We start from the raw sequence: 20,598 nt of genomic DNA, 5'->3' as shown, positions 1-20,598 counted from the left end.
AAACTGCGACTTATGTCACGTGACCCCTGATGACATTACCGTGACGATGTTATTTTTGACAGCCCCACGGGTTGATGGACTACTATGCTCCCAATACAAAGTCACTTAGATGCACGAGTGTACCAGTCTCTGACTTTAGAAAACGTGTACAAAACCTATGCAGAAAAATAAAATATATAAAATTCAGTAATAAATCATGTGATGATGTCATTATGACAAATATTTTACTCTCTAAAATTGTGAGGCTAAGAACCTTGACCTAACATCCATCAAGACAGGTCGAGAACACTATGGAAATCTGGCTGTTGAAAAACATGTAGAAAAACCTATGGGGTAGATTAAATATTCAAAATTAAATAGTCAAAATTCAAAAAGAAATCACATGATGACGTCATCATTACAAATTTCTTCTAGGACCATCCTTGGATGGTTGTCCAAAGGTTTGCCAAGTTTGAAGTCAATCGAATTGAGAAAACTGCCAAAGTCGACTGGTAGAAGGAATTGGGCTGTTAAAAAAACAATTATCTAAAAATCATGCTATAAGACTGTGCGACAATCAATGACATCGACCGGTATTAAGGCACAAGTCAGCTGATCATGCAATGGACTTGCGTGAGCCCTATAGCAAAATTGTATGTAAAGTTATTGAGTTTTATGTGTAAAAAGTCAATGGGAGAAATTAAGTCCTCGAAATTAAATAAAAAATCTAATTTTGATGCCAAAGTGAGGTCATGCTTCTATATTAATCTATGCTGATGGTCTTTGCTTGTACCAGGTTTCATTTTCTGAAGTGGCGAATGTCTAGGCCATTCTGGATGTTGAAAAACGTGTACAAAACATATGGGGAAAAAATAAATACTCAAAATTCAATAAAAAATCAGGTGATGACGTTATCATGACGTCATGCTTCGCGGCACGTCTTTGCCATCGGGCCTTTGCTTGAGGCAAGCTTCCAAACCCAGCTGCCTGCCGCACTACGTGTAGCCAATGGGGCTTGGTGCACCCTTGCGTATGATCATTGTGATCATGCCTATTCAGTGTCAACTCCTTCTGCAATTTCTTGCACCAGTGCATGAATTTGGTTTCATTTCAGCTTTTATGCGATTACCTTGGAATTCCTTGATCAAGCAAAATCCATTAAGAACTCAATTGGTGTAATTTCAGGTCCGGGAAGTTCCAAGAGGACCTAAGAAATTGCATGGGACAATGTCCCAACGGATGACTTGTCTCAACGGTCGACTTGTCTCTCCCTTTTATGCATGGACGGTCGAGTTGTCTCTACGGTCGAGTGTCCGAAGTCGAGTTCGCAAACAGTGCAGTTGTCTGGACCCAGAAAACATTTTCCCGATCGAACCCATGTTTTTTCACAAACCATTTTTTTTCACAGTTCTAGCCAAATTATCTAAAAATCATGCAGTAAGACTGTGCGACAACAAATAACATCAACGGGTATCACGGCACAAGTTAGCTGATCGTGCAATGGACTTGCGTGAGCCCTATAGCAAAATTGTATGTAAAGTCATTGAGTTTTATGAGAACAAAGTCAATGGGAGAAATTAAATCCTCGAAATTAAATAAAAAATCTATTTATGATGCCAATGTGACATCATGCTTCTACATTAATTTATGCTGATGGTCTCTGCTTGTATCAGGTTTCATTTTCTGAAGTGGCGAAAGTCTAGGCCATTCTGGATGTTGAAAAACGTGTACAAAACATATGGGGAAAAAATAAATACTCAAAATTCAATAAAAAATCAGGTGATGACGTTATCATGATGTCATGTTTCGTGGCATGTCTTTGCCATCGGGCCTTTGCTTGAGGCAACTTGGATGAAGATTGACCCTTGCAAAGGGACTAAGTGCTGCGCAGAAAAAACTGTGTACAAATGAATGGGAACAAGAAGAAGAAGAAACTAGAGAGAAGTGTTTGTAAACAAGTACAAACACAGAGCTGGTTCGGGCTGTTTTACCAACAAGATAATTATTGTTGATCGAAGCTCTCAAACTAACCCAAATGCTGGCTTGAAAACGTGTACAAAGTCAAGGGGCTGAAATTAATATTCAAAAAACAAGAGTAAATCACATGACGACGTCATCATGACGTCATTTATATACAATAATTTCTGTATCAAGATCTTTGCTGGCTGTCACTTTGAAAACGATCAAACATCCGAAAGGGTTCAAAATTGTGCCTTGGAATTGTGTACAAAGTTAATGGGCAAAAAACCCCATTTGGAGAAACACTGCTCTTTTAAGTTCGTGCCACGTGATTTGGGCTTAAACTGAACAATTTTTAATGAAATATTACTTCATATTTGGACTCTTAGGCATATGTCAAATAAAATAACTGAGCGTAAAGTACCCGATTTCTCTTTCGTTCTGATAGTAATCTTACGCCGAAGTTAAAGACTACTTGTTCACTTGTGTTAAGTAGAAAAACGTGTACAAAACCTATGAGGAAAAATTGAATATTTAAAAACTAATATAAAATAAGGCGATGAAGTCATCATGACGTCATCCCGTTGCAATAAATCTTGCATCAGGGTCTTTGTTGGCTATCACTTTGGGAACGATCAAACACTGCAAAGTTACTAAAATGTGGCTCGAAAAGTGTACAAAGTCAATGGGTTAGAAACACGTGTGCAGGAAACTGCTTCTTTAATTTCATGTCACATGATTTGTGTCTAAACTGGGAAAAACTTATGAAATATTATTATTATTTGCACACTTGGGTATATTTGCGATCGAACGGAAGGGAAAATTTTGTCTGATTTCTTCTTCGTTCTGGTAGTAATTCTCGGTCGAAGTTGAGGACTGCTCACACATTATGCTGGATAATGTGTGTACAAACCCTATGTTGTGCAGCAACGCCATCCATGGTTCAATATAGGACAGTTTGTTGAAAATTGAAAGCCCAGGGAGGTGTCGCGGTTATTCTGCAATAGCGCCCTCATAGCCTGATAAAGGACAGTCCGAAAACTGTGTGCAATCTGTGTGCAAAGTCTATGGGGAAAAATTAATTCTTAAAAAATCAATAATAAATGAACTACTTAAGTTATCACTGTGATAACTCAACGGTCTGCCAAGTTTGAAGTCGATCAGATGTAGTAAACTGCCAACGTCGACTGGTGGAAGGAATTGAGTTGAAAAATAAAAATAAAAAAAAATTAAATGTTCAAAAATTGATAATAAATCATTTGATGAGGTCATCATGACGTCACTGCTTCAGTATGACTTCTTTATTCGGGCCAACCCATGATGTAACTTAAATGAAGATTGAACTACGTTAAGTGTTCAAAATTAAGCATTGAAAGTAGTGTGCAAAGTGTATGGGGAAAATAATCCATGTGCAAAGTCTATGGGGAAAAATTAATTATTAAAAAATCAATAATAAATACATTTATGACATCATCATTCTGAATTTCTTCTGGAACAATCTTTGGATGATCACACAACTATCCTCCAAGTTTGAAATTGTTCTGATTTTCCTAGGTGCCGAAGTTTAGGGGCAGAAGAACTTGGCTGAAGAAGAAGAAAAAAAAAAGGAAAGAAAAAAAACAGAAAGATTACAATAGCTGGTTCGGCTGAACTGCCGAACAGCTAACTGGAGCTCATCTGTCTGCTTGCCAACAGAACAGAGGGCTTTTTTGCATTCTTTTGTACATTTGAACAACTAAGGCATCATCATATCAAGTCATTTTTCGTATATAACACCCCCTCTTTTAAGTTATCAGCAAAGTTTCAACCTGATTGTACATGTCTGAACTGGATCGGACACGTACTTCACAAGATATTGGGCTTTAAACAGTGCACCTTTAATGTCACGTGACTTGTCTCCTGATGATATCATCATCATATCAGGTCAAAAATCCTCTGAAGCACTCCCTTTTCAAGATATCTGCAAGATTTGAACCAAATTGGATGTACACATTGTCCTTTTTTTGCCACTGCACAACATCTTCAGCATTTTGATTCCATCCAGTACCATGACCCCTGCCATGTACTGCTGCATGTCTAGGCCTTTTTTGGGGTGGCTGTTTGATCTGCATCACTGATCAGAACTTGTATTAAACTCATCTGAACTTGTAACTTCCATGTCCCCACTCTTTTCACTATTATTTTCTTTCTTCAATTGACCTGTCAGCAAAGTCATCTACATTTTCTTGAGTACACGATGACGACATGTGACTAGGCTGTTTTCCAATACTCAACTTCGTCTCCATCTCAGGTTTCTTCTCCAAAACCAATCCCTGATTGCGTGCCTGAAGCATTTTAATTATTAATTTGAAGTACCATAATGTTTGGCTCTTTTGCATTTAACTTGATGTTTTGTGGCACTTTCAGACTTGCTATCTTATTTACAACTTCAATATCAGGTAATTAAAAAAAAAAACGGTTGAAGCCTGAAACAAAGCTGAAGTCAAGTATTTGAAAACTGCCTAGTCCACCAAAAAGAGGCCTGGCAGCCAATGCCATTCTAAACGTAAGACAATTTTGATAAATCTTCATTGTGGAGGCTGTCATGCAGATTGCAGATTCCTTCAAATTGAAAATAGAAAAGCTGCCGGCTTGTCTGATATTGTTTGAATATAATAGTTCTTGCCTTTAAGTGTGGTGAAATTCTGAATACTCAGTCCCTTTTTTTCCAAATTCTTACATTATAAAGTTCTATATAACGTCCCTATACTTCTCAATGGTATAGCCCACAGACGTTGTTAAGCCTTCATTCACTGTTGGAGCATGTGAGTCAATATGCATAATTTATCACAAACTGATTGCCCAATACTGGTCAGTGATTGCAGTCTCGTAACGTCATTTTGGCACTGGCTAAACTTAGTGGGTATCTGGCACACTTTCTAAGATTAGGGATGCATATTGCAGCAATGGGGTTTGGTTTAAAGTGCCCGTCTGTCTTAGGGACAATGCCACAGCGGGACTGTGGATAATCAAAAGGCATTCTGTCTGAACTTTTGAGGTCTGCCAGTGCAGTATGTTATTGCATTCAACCATTACCTTGGAAAATAGCTACCAATCAGGCTTATAAGAGTAATTGATAAGTTGCAAATCCACGTGTAGTGCAACGAGTAGAAGGAACCAATCTTGCCTAGTGGTAATAGTCATCCACATCAATTTTCAAGTGATTCTGACCAATTTCGCCACAGACATTTATCGAAAATTCATTTTTCAAAATTTTCTATCTGTTGCTAGAGGGCACTTGACAATAACGTCATCAGTACATGTCGTCATCAGTACATGTCGATGTTTTGTAGAATGCTATACCCCAACAGACTAACACTGTTGAAAGCAAATTGATACCTATTAACACTTTTAAAACAATAAGCCCACCTCTGGTTTCGACCGGAAGGAAGAGTCACATGATATGACCCACACCAGATGAATTTAAGACCGAACTATACTCTGCCACTTGCTGCAAACAGAATTTTGCGGGAGGCCACAGTTGATTTTATATGGATTTAACAACACTAATGTCATATTTAAATTTTAAAAATTTGATAATAAATCACTTGATGATGTGATCATGATTTAATTATTTTAGTATTATCTTTGCTTCGAGTTATTTCTTTGATGACATTTGAGTATTGCTGAACAACCAAAAAGTTGGCTTGAAAACGTGTGCAAAGTCAATGGGCTGAAATAAATCAATAATAAATCACTTCATGATGCCATCATGACGTCATTGTTCTAGGCACATCTGTGCATAAGGGTCCTTCATTGATACAAGTTTGATAAAGATCCAAAGTTACAAAAGCACTAAAGTCGTGTACAGAATAAACGTGCACAAAACAAATGGACTTTTGCACAGAAGAAGAAGAGGGAAAAAGCAAAAAAAGGACAAAAAAAAGTCTTTTTCACTAAGTTGCGAAAAAGCAGACAAAAGAAAGAAATCTGAGGAAAAAAATCTGTTTTGGCCAGTATCCAAAACAGCTAACAAGAAATGAGATGTTTTATTTCTGTTTGCAACAGAACATAGGGCTTTTTTGCAGATCTAAGCTTTTGAATGAAATGTCTTTGACATATTTAGATCTGTGATCTGGAAAGTTTCCACAGAATTTGACACATATTCTGCAGGAGATATGGTAATTTTTGAAGAGTACTAACGAGCCAGAGACTAACATCAAAAGCAAGTTCATATCTATCACCAATTTTGAATTATAAGCTGCTTCTGGTTTCGACCAGAAGCAAGGGTCACGTGACTTTACGCACATGAAATGAAACAGAACTCAGTGTTACTACCACTTTACCGCAAACACCAGCCACTGGACGTCACAGTTGATTTTATATGGATTTGTGAAGATTAACCACTTAGGGCCGGGGGCATTTATAAATGTTGATTCTGCTGGTCCGGAGTTTTTTTTTTTCTGTTTACAAAATTCTTTAAAAATTCATATCTTCATTTAGTAGTCACTTACACCCACACGAATGACTGCCTGGTTTCTACTCTAATCTGACAAACAACATCTATCGACGCCTGAGTACTTCAGCCAGGCCTGCCGCCTTGTAAAAAGAACCCAGATTGTGCGGTGTTACGTAATTTTCTTTTGTTCCAAAAACTAGCGCAGTGCGTTGCTAATGTCTTTTCAGTAGGGGCCAGATTTGCGTGCAGCAGTACTGTGTAGCTCATCACTGCCGGTGGTAATCCGCTTACACTGAATGCCACAAACAGTGATATACTGTTTCAGAACAATGCCGGATTATCTCCAATATTGACAGTGAAAATATGTTGGTAATTCCCAGCAGCCTGGTCTGTTGTTACGAGTACGATCTCTTGTTACAAGGCCCAGTTCCCTTTGTCTGATTTCAGAACACCTGGCTTTGCATATAAAACCTATGTACCCGAAAACGGGTTGCCCGGCAGGAAGTGGTTAATATTTTGCCATAGGGTTTGTACATGTATGTTTTGTACTACACACAAGTATCGAGCTTAATGCATGAGTGGTCCTCAACTTCGACTGAGAATTGCTACCAAAATGAAAGAGAAATCAGACTAAATTTTCCCTTTCGTTCAATTACAAATATACCAAAGAGTCAAACTATCAAGTAATATTTCATAAAATGTTTTCAGTTTAAATGCAAATCACGTGATACCAACTTAAAAGAGCAGTTTTTCTGCATATGTGTTTTGAGCCCATTGACTTGGTAATGTTTTCAGGCCACCATTATGGTAACTTACCGATGTTTGATCGCTATCAAAGTGATACCCAACAAAGACCCTGATACAACAATTGTTCTAAATGGAGGACGTCATGATGACGTTATCATCTAAGTTATTACTGTTTTTTTCAATATTTATTTCAGCCCATTGACTTTGTACACATTTTCAAGGCACAATTTGGAATATTTGGCGATCCTCAATCATCATCAAAGTTACACATGGAAAAAAGCTTGATGCAAAATCATTGCCTAATTTATTATGTCATGATGATGTCATCACTTTATTTCATATTGATTTTTGAATGTTTTATATGTCCCCATATGTTTTGTACATGTTTTTCTAATCAACACAAGTGAACGAGTAGTCCTTTACTTTGGCTCAAGATTACTGTAGGAACGAAAGAGAAATCGGATACTTTACTCTGTGTTATTTAATTTGAAAAATGCGTATGAGTCCGAATGTGAAGTAATATTTCATAGAAATTGTTCAGTTTAAGTGCAAATCACGTGACGTGAACTTAAAGGAGCAGTGTTTCTGCAAACAAGTGTACGGCCCATTGACTTTATACACATTTTTGAGCCACAATTTTGGTAACTTTGTGATGTTTGATCGTTGCCAAAGTGATAGCCAACAAAGACCCTGATGCGAGATTTATTGCAGATGGATGACATCATGATGATGTCATCGCCTTATTTTATATTGATTTTTGGACATTTTATTTGTCCTATGTTTTGTACACGTTTTTCTAATCAACACAAGTGAACAAGTAGTCCTTTACTTCGGCTCAAGATTACTGTAAGAACGAAAGAGAAATAGGGTACTTTACACTCTGTTATTTGATTTGAAATATACGTTAGAGTCCAAAGATGAAGTAATATTTCATAAAAATTGTTCAGTTAAGGTGCAAATCATGTGACATGAACTTAAAGGGGCAGTGTTTCTGCAAGAGTTTATGGCCCATTGACTTTGTAAACGTTTTCCAGTCACAATTTTGGTAATTTTGCGAAGTTTGGTGTAAACTTCAAAGCCTTTTATCGGACATGTCCTATCTGGTTGAATGTAGACCTCCTGTGCTGATGATGCTATCAGGGAAGAAGTCATGTGACGTTAAAGGTTCACTCTTTAGGGCCCTATATCTCCTGAAGTAGATGTCTCATCAGGTCCAAATTTTGGAGATATCTTGAAAAGGGAGTGCTTTAGAGAAATATTAAACTGATGTGATGATGATGTCATCAGGAGACAAGTCATGTCACATCAAAGACGCACTCTTTAAAGCCCTCTATCTTGTGAAGTACGTGTCCGATCCAGTTCAAATGTTGCAGATATCTTTCAAAGGCAGTGCTTTAGAGGAATTTGTACCTGATGTGATGATGATGTCATCAGCTGACAAGTCACGTGACCTTAAAGAGGCATTCTTTAAACCACTATATCTCATAAAGTCCATGTCTGATTGGGTTAAAACTTTGTGTGTAGCTCGAAGAAGGTTTCAGACCCAAATTGACCTTATGTGATGATGACTTCATCAGATGACAAGTCATGTGACATTACAGGAGCCCTTTTTAAAGTGCTATACTTTGTGATGTGCACTTGTCATTAAATCTTGTAAGTTGTTTGTCAAGAATTTCGTCACTGGTTTCAGATAAATGAAACCAGAGCCGAAGCAGCTGTGTTTGTCCACAAACACTTTTCTCATTGTGGTATGTACTTGGTAGTGGAAATAAGGTGGGACCCTAAACACAGCAAGAGTATCAAAACAAAAAATACCTCAGTGACCCCCCCATTTCTGGCCACTGTTTAACCTTCTTGTCACATGCCAAGGAATTTTTGAAGGTAGGAGGCTTTGACCCCATAAAGTTATTCATGTTTTATAACTACAGTAAACTCCTGCTAAGTCGGCACTCTCGGGACTCAAGAAATTATGATGACTTACACGAATGCCGACTTGTGTTGTAAGTCATCATTTTGCCGACTCACACGTACACGTTTTGCCTATGTACATTTTGATTCCTTGCACTAGTTCAATGGCTTTGATTTACCCTGGTTTATTTCTACCTCCATGGTTGATCCTAGCAACCATGCTTTTTTCGATTATCATCCTCACGGGCTGCAAATTCGATAATTGATCTTGTGCCCCTATGGACGAAGCAAGGACAGCAAGCCACTTGCATATCACATCACGACTCGACAGTGCCGTACGTACATGTACATGATACAGTTATTGTACAGAAAACGTACACTCATCCACTCACACACATGGGTTAAGTTCGTTCAATATAGTCTGGATACCAGACCCGATGATTCTGACCACCCGATTAATCATTATCAAGGGTCTTCAGGGAATCTTTGGGCAGGGAACCAGACTATTTTCAATAAGGCGACCCCCAAAGTGGGCAGAGCGCGTGCGTGTAGCATTAAAAGGGTTACTGGTATTTATGTACTCACGCAGACCACGCACGGGACTTGTCACTTGACACTTCTTGGCAACCGCGGCAAAGGAAACTGATACCAAAGCACCATTTTTTATCTAATGCTGACTTACTCAAAGGAATTTTTGGCGGTTTTGTGGAAAAGGGACCGAGAAAAACATGCCAACTTATATGAAATGACGACTTATAACTTGTAAATTTTCAATGGAAGTGCATTACAGGCGATCGGGACTTTTGTCAAACGGCCAACTTAGACGATATGACTGGTTACAGGATGCTGACTTAAGTGGAGTTTACTGTATATTGAAGCAAGAAAAAGTCCTTGATTATTAAGTGAAGTTTTTAAAAACATGATTTTCGTGACAATTACAAAAGTTTTAAGTCCTGAAAGTAGGTCAATGCTATAATCAGTCAGCAAGATTAAACAACCTTTATTTTAATTTGAGATTGATGCACAAGTTTCAAATGAGGTGTTTCAGAAAGAATTTTTAAATTCTTGGATTTATTATACCATGTACATGTACTCCAGAAGCGCTGCCATGCTTCCTCACCACATTCATCCACATTAAAAGGAATTTAATTCTATTAAATTAACTCTGAGCTGACCACTGAGTAATTAAATTTAATGCCATCCTCATCACTCCAGAAATTGCACATGCTACCTTCCCAAGGGGTTTTGAACAGATCAGTGTATAAATTTGAACTTGAGTGAGGTTCAGCCACTTTGAAACAAGCCCCAAATCCTGTTTAGTGGCTATAATGAAATGTTTTAGAGTGCCAACAGAGCTGATCAACAGATGAGACTGCTTTCAAGTTTGGACTGCTTCTATTTGAATAAATTGCATGTGCTTTCAGAGTAAAGAAGCACAAACTGAGTTAAATTTCGTTCAAATTACTTATTTTATTTTGAAATCTTGTGAGAAATTCTGTGAGATTCCAGCCACACGGATGTGCAGTCAAATGCGATGGCGCAATTTCAGCGGTAACCCTTAAACAAGTTTTGATACTTTCACCCACGATCATCGAAGAAATCTTCGGCACTTGAGAACTTTTGTTTACCTGTTTTCACTCCATGATAATCATAGACACAGCAGGAAAATCAAAGTCCACAGAGACTATCGGGAAAAAACAACAAACTCAGGCGAAAACACCCAGTCAAACCGAGTGGCTTGCACCAGTTCTAATGTACACAAAAGTACAGCGGTTGTCACAACCTGCATGCATGTAACATGCACCGATACCTCAACTACTGCAAGCACAACGATGTTGCTGCCACTTTTTCTCAGCAAGTCAAAGCCAAAAATGCCACATTCTAGCAAGTCCATGGACGATACTGCTTTTGCCAGACTCGAGAAACTGGAACTTATGAGCAAGCAGGCAGAAGAAACTCAGAGTTTCAAAGAAATGATCATGGGTGCATTGGCAGCCGACAATGACAGCGTTTACTATAATAGCTATGCAGGCGTGGAGAATACCAATGAGGAGGTCAGTTTGTGTGACCCAACTGATGACAACATGGTTTCCAAACCCGCCAGTGCTACTGGACCAATGTCCATGGACCAACAAACCCCAGACTCAACACCACAATGTAAACAAACATTTCCAAGCTGTAGGCTGGAAAATGGGTGGACATGCCTTTAAAAAAACAAGGCTCCTTTTTTAAGGGAGAGCCATACTCAAATGAAGCTGAAGTGGCTCCCACGCCACACCACCAACCAATATCAAGGGAGGCAGCACACCCAAGGCCAACAAAAGAACAGCCAGGCGAAGAAACCAACCTAGATGATTACCTTCCAGGCCAGGCAAGACCTACCACAGTCAAGGTAGGTATACACACCAAAGGGTTGGAGATAGACTGTAACATGCATTTACAGATTAACTGTGTGCATGTACATGTACATGTAGGTGGTTGGTTGAGGCTACTTAGCAGAGAATGGGAAAGACTGACCTCAGACAAAGTGATTTTAGAGCCATCGTGACTATCCTGTGGAGTTTGGAAAACTAGGGTTGGGTTCAGGGCCCCAACTCTTCACCAAGATATTGAAGCCCCTTTTTCTAGCTTATGGAGCATGGGGCATATCATTACAGGGTATGTAGATTACACACCGATTGTAGCACCCTCAAAAGAGGAAGCAGAGCTATCTGTCCAAGTCATAGCCAAAATGCTGGCAGGACTGGGATTTATCGTACATCCCACCAAATCAGTGTTCACCCCTCGACAAGGGATAGAATATTTGGGGTCCGGTTGTTTATTGACTCTAAACAAATGAAAATTGCTGTGCCAGCGGACAAAAGCAGGTAACTGTTTGCCAGTCCCTACTAGACGCGGCTGAACCCACAATCAGCCAGGTGGCTATGGTTACAGGCAAGTTAGTAACCTCTTTTTCAATTGTGCAATATGGGCCATTACACTACAGACAGCTGGAAAAGGAGAAAACCTTGGCACTACAAGCAAACTGTGGCCACTTTGACAAGTGTATATAGTTGTCTCCACCTGCCAAGTTCTTTTGCCTACATTTGTAGAGGCATTTGTGGAACTCACGTCAGATGCATCAGGAAAAGGATGGGGGCAACCAATGGGTCCGTTCATACAGGGGATTGTTGGAATAGCAGTGAAGCTAGGAGAGCAGAGAAAAATGAGATTAACTATCTCTAACTCCGAGCAGCCTTTTTCTCTCTGAAATCTTTTTGTGGGAACATGCACAATATCCATGTTAAATTGAATTTTGATAACACCACAGCAGTTGCCTATATTGCTCATATGGGTGGCTCAAACTCAGAAAGCTGCAACTCACTAGCTAAGCAGTCGTGGCAGTGGTGTATAGAAAGAACCATTTGGATATCTGTTGCCCATGTGTACAAAACACTGTAGCAGATCAGAAAGTCACAAGAATTTCAAGATGAAACAGAGTGGATGCTCAATAGGAAGATGTTTAATCCGTTATGGGAGTTTTTGACAGGCCAGTTACAGTTATTTTTGCTACCTGGTTAAATGTTCAACTTCCCCAATATGTATTGTGGAAACCCGACCCAGAAGCTGAGGCAGTTGATGCACTCTCAATAAACTGGGGATCTTTGTATTTTTATGCCTTCCATCTTCTGCCTAATTGGAAAATGCTTACAAAAGATAGTTTCAGACAAAGCAGAGGGAATGGCCTACCCAGACATGGCTCCCCAAAATGCTCAACCTGTTAATTCAGATACCTGTGGTAATGCCGAAAATATGCAATCTACTTACCCTTCCTGTTTCTGGAAATTACCACCCACTAAACCGGCAAATGGAACTCCTTTGTTGCAGGTTGTCAGGCAATCCATCAAAAGTACAGGAGTTCCAAAGACAGTTGCTGACATTATCTTCTCCTCCTGGAGACAGTCAACCAAGCAGTACAGCGGATACATTGAGCAATGGCTTGACTTTTGCAGTGCAAGGAAAACAAATCTTCTACAGGCAGATGCTGTGGAAATTGTGACATTCTTGACTGACCTTTTTGAACAAGGACTAGGCAAAAACTCGCTTAATGTTGCACAAAGTGCTCTTTCATCCATTGTAGTGTTTCCAGGGGATGCAACAGTTGGTACACTTCCCCTTATTGTCGGATTCCGGAAAGGGGCATATACCCAAAGTCCTCCAGCCCCAAGGTACACTTTGTTCTGGGATGTGAAAACTGTGACTATTTGCGCAAACTGCCTCCTGCCCATTTAATCTCATTAAAGGAACTAACATTGAAACTAGTCATCCGTCTGGCATTGGTTACAGCACAGAGAACATAGACATTACACAAACTACACCTGGACAAGATGCAGTTGAAAGCCAGCTCTGCCATCTTCACCATCCGGGATCTGCTCAAGCATAGTAAACCAGGAAACACTGGAATGATCATTAAACTTAAAGCTTACCCCCAGACAGACTGCTATGTGTGTACACTTACCTTAAACGCTACCTTGCAAGAACCAGTTTGCTCAGGAATCAGGGTAAAAGCAAAGGAAATCAGCTCCTAATCAGTTACAGGCTCCCACATGGTGCTGGCAGTAGGGACACTATTTCTAGATGGATCAACACAGTGTTGTATCAAGCGGTCGTGGACACTTCATGCTTCAAGGCTCACTCCATGCAAACAGCTGCCACATTTGCTGCAAACAGAGTGGGAGTGCCTATCCCTGATATCCTTCGGACTGCAGGTTGGTCTTCTGATACTACCTTTCAGACGGTCTACAACAAACCACTCGGTGCATCTCAGGAAATCGGACATAACTTGCTTAAAAGTTGTGCTTAAATGACTCACATGGAACACCCGTCGGTAGTTCCGTCCGTATATTATTATTGGCCTAATGTGTTTAGATGTTGGAAGTCCCTACAGTAATTCAAGAGCATTACCATGGTTCATTGCTGAGGATGTATGTCATTAGCATTTGCGAGGATGCAAATATTGGCCCTTTCACTTTATCAAATAGTGGATGTGTATTTTGTGATTCCAGTAACCCAACATACTATATTTGTTCATTTCTTAACTTGGAATTGCTTAATTGATATATACTGTTCCAGAAGACAGTGCTTGCTTGTAAGAGTGTTTTAGTTGTCCATAAATGCCAATTAGGTATGCAGTGACCAAGGATTGAATGAAGCCCAGATATATGGTTTAACCACTTCCTGCCGGGGCATTTATCAATGTTGATGATGCTGGGCCGGGATATTTATCATTTTTTGCCGTTTCCAAAATTCTTTAAAAATTCCTGTCTTCCTTTACTTGACACTTACAAACACGTGAAGGACTGTCTGATGGCCCCTCAAGCCTGACAGACAAAATCTATTGATGCCTGATTATTTCAGCCAGGCCTGCAGCCTTGGGAAAAAGAGCCCAGATTGTGCGGTGTTGTATAACTTTCTTTTGTTCATGAACCTGGCTCAGTGCCCTGCTGACCTCTTTTCAATAGGGGCCAGATTAGCATGCAGCGGTGCTGTGTGGCTTATCGTTGCGGTGGTAGAGTGCTTTTGTACCCGGTGGTAATCCGCTCACTCTAAATGTCCCAAACCATGGTATACTGTTTCAAAACAAGGCTGGATTATCTCCACTTTTGAGAGTGAAAAAATGTTGGTAATGCCCAGCAGCCTGGTCTTTTGTTCCGAGTATGGTCTTTTGTTACAAGGCCCTGTTCCCTTTGTCTGAGTTCGGAGACCCTGGCCGGATCCAGAATCCCCGGCTGGAAGTGGTTAATACAGTTGTCATTAATGTTTGTTGCTAATTAATGAAGAAGCTGCTTTTAAGTTTAAAAGAAAAGCTGTACTTTCTCAACAAGTTTGGTCCAAATGAAAGCCTTGTGTTGGAGTTTAATGGCTGTATTAAAACACTAAAGTACCACAAAATCACATGAACTTGGCTTTGTGAAGTGTTATCTTATGCCAAAGTTAGTTAACGTTCTTGAAGAATTTCCCTATACAGACTCCATACAGGATATGTGGCCAGATGCCTTTCCACATCTCACAGAATCTCTTGCGAGATTTCAAAATAAAATGAAGGGATTAATTGAGAACTTATTTGTTAAATTTACTTGTTGAAATTTAATCCCAATTTTAAGAGAAAGGGCGAGGGAGAGATTACATGTATGTGCCCTCCTCTCTTGCCCTATTTCTCTACCGTCAGGACAAGTTCTCATTGATTCCTTCAGTTGTAACTGGGATAAGGTTTTTCATCTGACCTCATATCCCAGTTTTCAAAAATTGCTGTGCACGCACGTGGCTGGAATCTCATGTAATCTCTTGCTCGCCCTTTCTCATAAAATTGGGATTAAATTTCGAACAGGTAAGTTCTCATTTAATCCTTTCATTTTTCACAAGGTGGCAGGAAGATTAATCAAACTTCTAGGGCATACTCTCATGGAATTTCAGGCTATTCATGGTAAAAGACAGCAATAAGTGGAAAGGTTTGTGGTAGCACCATGCAAAGGAAAATATCTCTTATGAGTATGTGTGGTTCTGAAAAGAACTGGGAGTAAACTCAACATTTCAGACTGCATGCTCAGTCCGTCATCAGGAGACAGTCGCAAACATTTCCACTTACTGTATACTCTCATATAGAGAAATTTCCTGTAAGAGAATTGCGGTTATAGCTTCCCTGTGAAGTAGATGGAACCCTCAAACTTGAGTCTTGCGCCCGTGTTCCCCTCCCACTTAGAATCAGAGAAAGTGAAAAACCTTAAGATAGTCAACCTGGGCAGTGTTTTAAATGTGGCCAAATCTATTGACAGCACCCAAGACACCTTCTACAAAATATACCCCAGTTGTGCCACTGTTTAATATCGGTACTGTTCCACACTTTGAGCTCCATTGGCCTTGGGAAACTTGGCCACTGCAGACAAACTTGCATCAAATCCACTACAGTTATCTGGGGTTTTTTTGGTGCTAGATTTTTAATTTTTGGGAGGATAAGCATGGGATCTTGAACCTTTATGTGGCAAATGAGAAAGTAACATCAAACGTGCACCCACATTGAGGAATTATCCATGCTGCCATGCAACACGTACACACACACCTAAACAACTACTCACCATGACACCCCATGATAATGCATAACATGCTAAAGGATGTGTCATAAATACAAGTGTTTTTTTCCAGTAATAGTGACATTCCTAAAAAACTCCTCAATTTGCATCACCAAATAAAGAGCAAACATTAAAGGTGTATTTATTTGTTCCTGTCTTTATTAACTTTAAATCCATCTACATTTTTTAGTTTTGAACATCATTGTAGTTGGGCTTGAACACAGTTGTCTACCAGGACTTCTTCAGTCGTGAAAATTGAAACAAAACTAATGTGCACTGCTAACACAAGTAGACAAAAATTCTTCTGTCTCGCCCTTTGGATGTCTTCCTGGAATCCCTCAATCATAAATATGTGACAACATTTGGGTGCATGGTGAACATGAGTGAACTTAAATTTATTTCATCAAAGGATGAGATTCTTTAGATTTGTGGCGAAGGTCTGACTTCCTTTTTTGACTTTCCGACTTTAGTTTTTTTTATGTCACCTCCGGCTATGGAAAATTGACATTTTAAGTTCCAACATTTGATATGACATACTATTCTTCAGAAATATGATTGATGTTATTGGATATCATACTGCCTGCAACCAACACAGATTACCAATACATATGCAATTTTTCCTGGTCCACTACTCCATTCGCTTCATTTTCGATCACCTGGCTGTCACACCCCTAGAGTTGTCCTACCCTTAGGGACAGACCATTTACATTTATGTTGAACGAACACAAAATAAGGATAATTTTTTACATTGATATTTCTAATTACAATATAAATGAGGTGATGAGTGCCTTAATGTCCCGTCACCATGTTGCTTCTGTTTCTTGCATTGTAGTCAGCTTCTGTGGCCTGTGGCATCCCACCGCCACGGTCCAACCCTTTTGTCACCTCCGGTCAATGACTGCCTCTTCCTCTTAACTCAAAACCCTGAAAATTACAACCATATTCCCATGTTTCTAGTTTTTCTGGCCAAGTTACATTTTACGCAAAATATTCATTGATAAGCTGGAAGTGTTATGAAGTGCGTCAAACTTCCAAGATAACGATAAATTGTTTCAGTGCTGCAACATCCTCAACTCAAATTACTTAGACCTGTTAGGATTTTATGCAATATCTCGGCAAATCTCATTTTCACTGGCTCAATATCTGGTTTTGCAAGGAACAATTGTATAAAATAAATATCCAATATATCATATTTATACATAGCTAACTTACAGGAACTGGGCGTTTCCTGCTTTTCCATTTCTCAGAACAGTCTGAACGTACATGTAGTTTATTCTACTTCCCTAATTAGAAGTCATTTAAGACTAACTCATCGACTCACGACTACAAGTCATCAAGGCTGGCCGCTGCCCTCTCCTCGGAACCATCAATGAACTGATCACACCAACCCATATCTTTTTCCCGAAGGAAAAATTCCAAGACTGCCACGCCTTATTCCAAAGAACTCAGAATGTTTTGTGTACTCCCCTTCATAAATATTCATTATTCAAATCAATGCATAAGTGGCCACATCTACCAATAACAACTCAACTGGCACTCAGCCCATCATTCTAGTAAGGTTGACTGACCTCAGGAATGTTTGGGTGTGGCGGCTCAGGAAAATAAAATCTTGTTTGACCACTAAATATCACGTTTATCTTTTCAACAATTAGGGCCAAGATTATATGGTATTATTAATTTAAGAGTACATGTAATTCTGATTTAATATCACTCTGTGACACCAGCAGTGTTTCCTCACTCCTCCAACCCCGCAAAGTGGCCGCCGTGAATTTTCTTCCTTTTTTAGCGCCATTACAATCTGGACATGTTTTATCCTCTGAATGTTTATTTGAGGAATTTCCTTTGCTACCTATGTTTACTGTGTTATTTCTCAATCAACGTTTTATTCTTATTTTGTACTTCTTGTTCCTTTGAACGGTGACATTGCTGACTTTCGGTTCATTTTTCTTAAGCTTGTGTTAGAATTGCCAAGCTGCTTGCTTCTGTTGGGCTTGTATATTGTTGTACATACATCCTCCTCCTCTTCCTCCTCCTGGAATGAAATTGGTGCAACGTTTTGCTGTATACATATTTTTTGTTTGTCTGTTTGTCGATCCCTTTATTGCAATTAGGTATAAATAATAGAGAACTAGAAGCATTTGATTAGCTTGGCCTTTGCCCATTTTTTTATATTTTGTAGTTTCTGTTTGGTGGGCGTGTTGTTTTCTTTCCTCCCCTGTTTCTGTGCATTAGATACCTGTTTGGGGAGATTTTGTCCTTCCACCCCACTTCTCATTTCCGCTCGCATTTTGAGCCAGGGATTGCTTCAGCTTGGTGGGACAGTGGTGCATTGGTTTTGGTCCCCTTGAGCTTATAGAGAATAGCACAGTGTGGCTGTTTTCTGTTCCCTATCTCGGTCATTCGGGCTGCGACCATGCAATACCCTTATTTGCTCCGGTACTGTACTGTTGAGCATGCGAGTTCGCTCTTCGAGCATCAAGATTTTTGCAACTTGAGGCAGTTTGAGTGTGTCATATAGGTTCATACCGTGCTGCACTACCTGCACCCACGGCCCCTTCGAGATCGGATTATCTCTGGCCCACTTATGCTCCCCTACTGGCCTTCTGGAGCATAGCTGACACTCGAGGGGAGCACGGGGGTGACTCACGGCTCAGCATATTGTCGCGAGTTCGGGAATGCAATAGCACTCGGTTTTTAGGTGAGCGAGTCTCACCCATGGGCCTTCTTTAAGCATCAAGCACCACCTTCGTCCTACCTCCACTCCCCTACAGTTGGTGCATGTGTGAGTATGCCCCTTAGCAGCTTAGGGCATGACTCGGCACCCTACGGTTGACTTGGCTTACTGTCGCGAGTACAGTAATGCCGTAGCACGCACAGATTTTTCAGTGTGAGTGAGTCTCTGAGCAAAGCCTCCATCAGGAAACATCACACCAACTTAGGGTTTAGTTTGGGGCGTGGAGCTAGACATGTCTTCAGTAGCTTACTTACAAGCACTGAACAATTTAAACAATTCAGCTCTAAAAGTTGCATGTGATATTTTACCAGATTCAACAATATTAGATTGGAGACTATTCCAATCCTTTATTGTCCGTGGAAAGAAGCTATTGCTGAAGGCACTGGTTCTGGCATATACTTGGGTTAATTTATACTTGTGTCCCCGAGATGATTGTTTGTTGGTAGTGACAAAAGCCTCTGCTGGGACATCGACAATGCCATTCAAAATCTTGTTGAGCATGACTAATCAACTGAGTTTTCTGTTCTAGGGTAAGCCACCCATGATCTGAGAGAAGCAATGTAACTGTCCCTGGTGACATGCTTATAATTGTTGTAGATGAATCTTATAGCCAGTCTTTGAACTCGTTTCAGGTGATGAATGTCTGACTTCAAATGAGGATTCCAAGATATTGAAACATGTTCAAGGATGGGACGAACCAATGTTTTGTAGGCTGCTTCATTGACATCAGTACTGCAGAACCACAAGTTCCGTTTGATTAATCCTAATATTTTTTTAGATTTTTTAACCACTTCTGAAATATGTCCTCTCCAGGTCATGTTACTAGTAATAGTAACACCAAGATATTGTTGAGAGTCAACATTCTGTAGGACCTGACCACAGAATTGGTTGCTAGATTTAGTACCTTGCCTCAACCCTACAGATAAACTGGTGCACTTATCTGATTTATAAAAATCTGGTTGAATTTGAAGCTTATCAGCATTGGAGATGAGGCAATCATCTGCAAAAAGACAGACGGTGGATGACAAGTTCATTGGGAGATCATTTGTGTATATAAAAAAGCAATGGTCCAAGGACTGAACCTTGGGGAACTCCAAAGGTAACTGGCATGGTATCAGAAGCCTGTCCTTCAACGATGACTTGTCAAGTACGACTGCTGAGAAAATTGCCAATCCAAGTATGCAGTGAACCAGTAATTCCAAAGTGACGAAGTTTTAGCACTAAAAGTTTATGGGGCACCTTATCAAATGGTTTAGAAAAGTCCAATATAGCTACATCCACAGTCTTTTTTGTTATCGATTTGTCGATATATGTCATGAAGGGTTGTTATTAACTAATTTTCGGTTGATCTTCTGGCCCTAAATCCATGTTGACTGTCGCAAAAGATATTGAACTTCTCCAGGTGTTTCATGATGTAGTTGGCGTTGATGTGCTCTAACGTCTTGCAAGGAACAGATGTTAGGGATATGGGACAATAATTTGAAGGGTCAGACTTTTCTCCTTTATTAAAAACAGTAGACACATTGGCAGTTTTCCAGATTGCTGGGACATCACCACTATCGATGGATGTCTGAAAGACGTCCCGGAATATGGGCGCCAGTGGAGTAGCCACAAATTTAAGTAACCATAGAGGTATACTGTCTGGGCCAGGTGCTATAGAAGGAGCCAGGTCTTTAAGCAGCTTTTGTACATGTTGTTGTTGTCATTTCAAGTATTGAAATATCTTC

At 39.8% G+C, this 20,598-nt stretch overlaps 2 protein-coding genes across 17 annotated transcripts in view; both read left to right on the top strand.

The window, feature by feature from the left end:
* Positions 1 to 20,598, top strand: part of LOC110988614 (sulfhydryl oxidase 1-like) — a 133,728-nt gene that overhangs the window by 30,516 nt on the left and 82,614 nt on the right. The window contains exon 1 of one of the 16 annotated variants that reach the window (XM_087143629.1): positions 11,283 to 11,423. The exons of the other annotated variants lie outside the window; for them this stretch is intronic. The gene's annotated coding sequence lies outside the window, so the exon portion shown is untranslated. Of the gene's footprint in view, positions 1 to 11,282; positions 11,424 to 20,598 lie in introns of those variants that run through there. 16 annotated transcript variants of the gene reach the window in all.
* LOC147797257 (uncharacterized) lies at positions 10,903 to 14,971 on the top strand. The gene is made up of 3 exons (XM_087143173.1): positions 10,903 to 11,188; positions 13,121 to 13,367; positions 13,493 to 14,971. The coding sequence occupies exons 1-3, from the start codon at positions 10,903 to 10,905 to the stop codon at positions 13,872 to 13,874; spliced, it is 915 nt and encodes a 304-aa protein (XP_086999299.1). The 3' UTR covers positions 13,875 to 14,971.

The sequence above is a fragment of the Acanthaster planci genome, linkage group LG11 (genome assembly GCF_054643075.1).
Source record: "Acanthaster planci isolate LZ-2023a linkage group LG11, COTS_SCS, whole genome shotgun sequence".
NCBI classification, from domain to species: Eukaryota; Metazoa; Echinodermata; class Asteroidea; order Valvatida; family Acanthasteridae; genus Acanthaster; species Acanthaster planci.
Note: the sequence above shows the minus strand (reverse complement) of the source record. Positions and strands in the feature narration are given on the sequence as shown.

Coding starts and splice junctions, on each gene's coding strand:
- LOC147797257 (XM_087143173.1), top strand. CDS start 10,903: ATGCCACATTCTAGCAAGTCCATGGACGATACTGCTTTTGCCAGACTC. Junction 11,189..13,120: donor CCCAGACTCAACACCACAAT/GTAAACAAACAT, acceptor AACTCGCTTAAT/GTTGCACAAAGTGCTCTTTC. Junction 13,368..13,492: donor TTGGTTACAGCACAGAGAAC/ATAGACATTACA, acceptor TTAAACTTAAAG/CTTACCCCCAGACAGACTGC.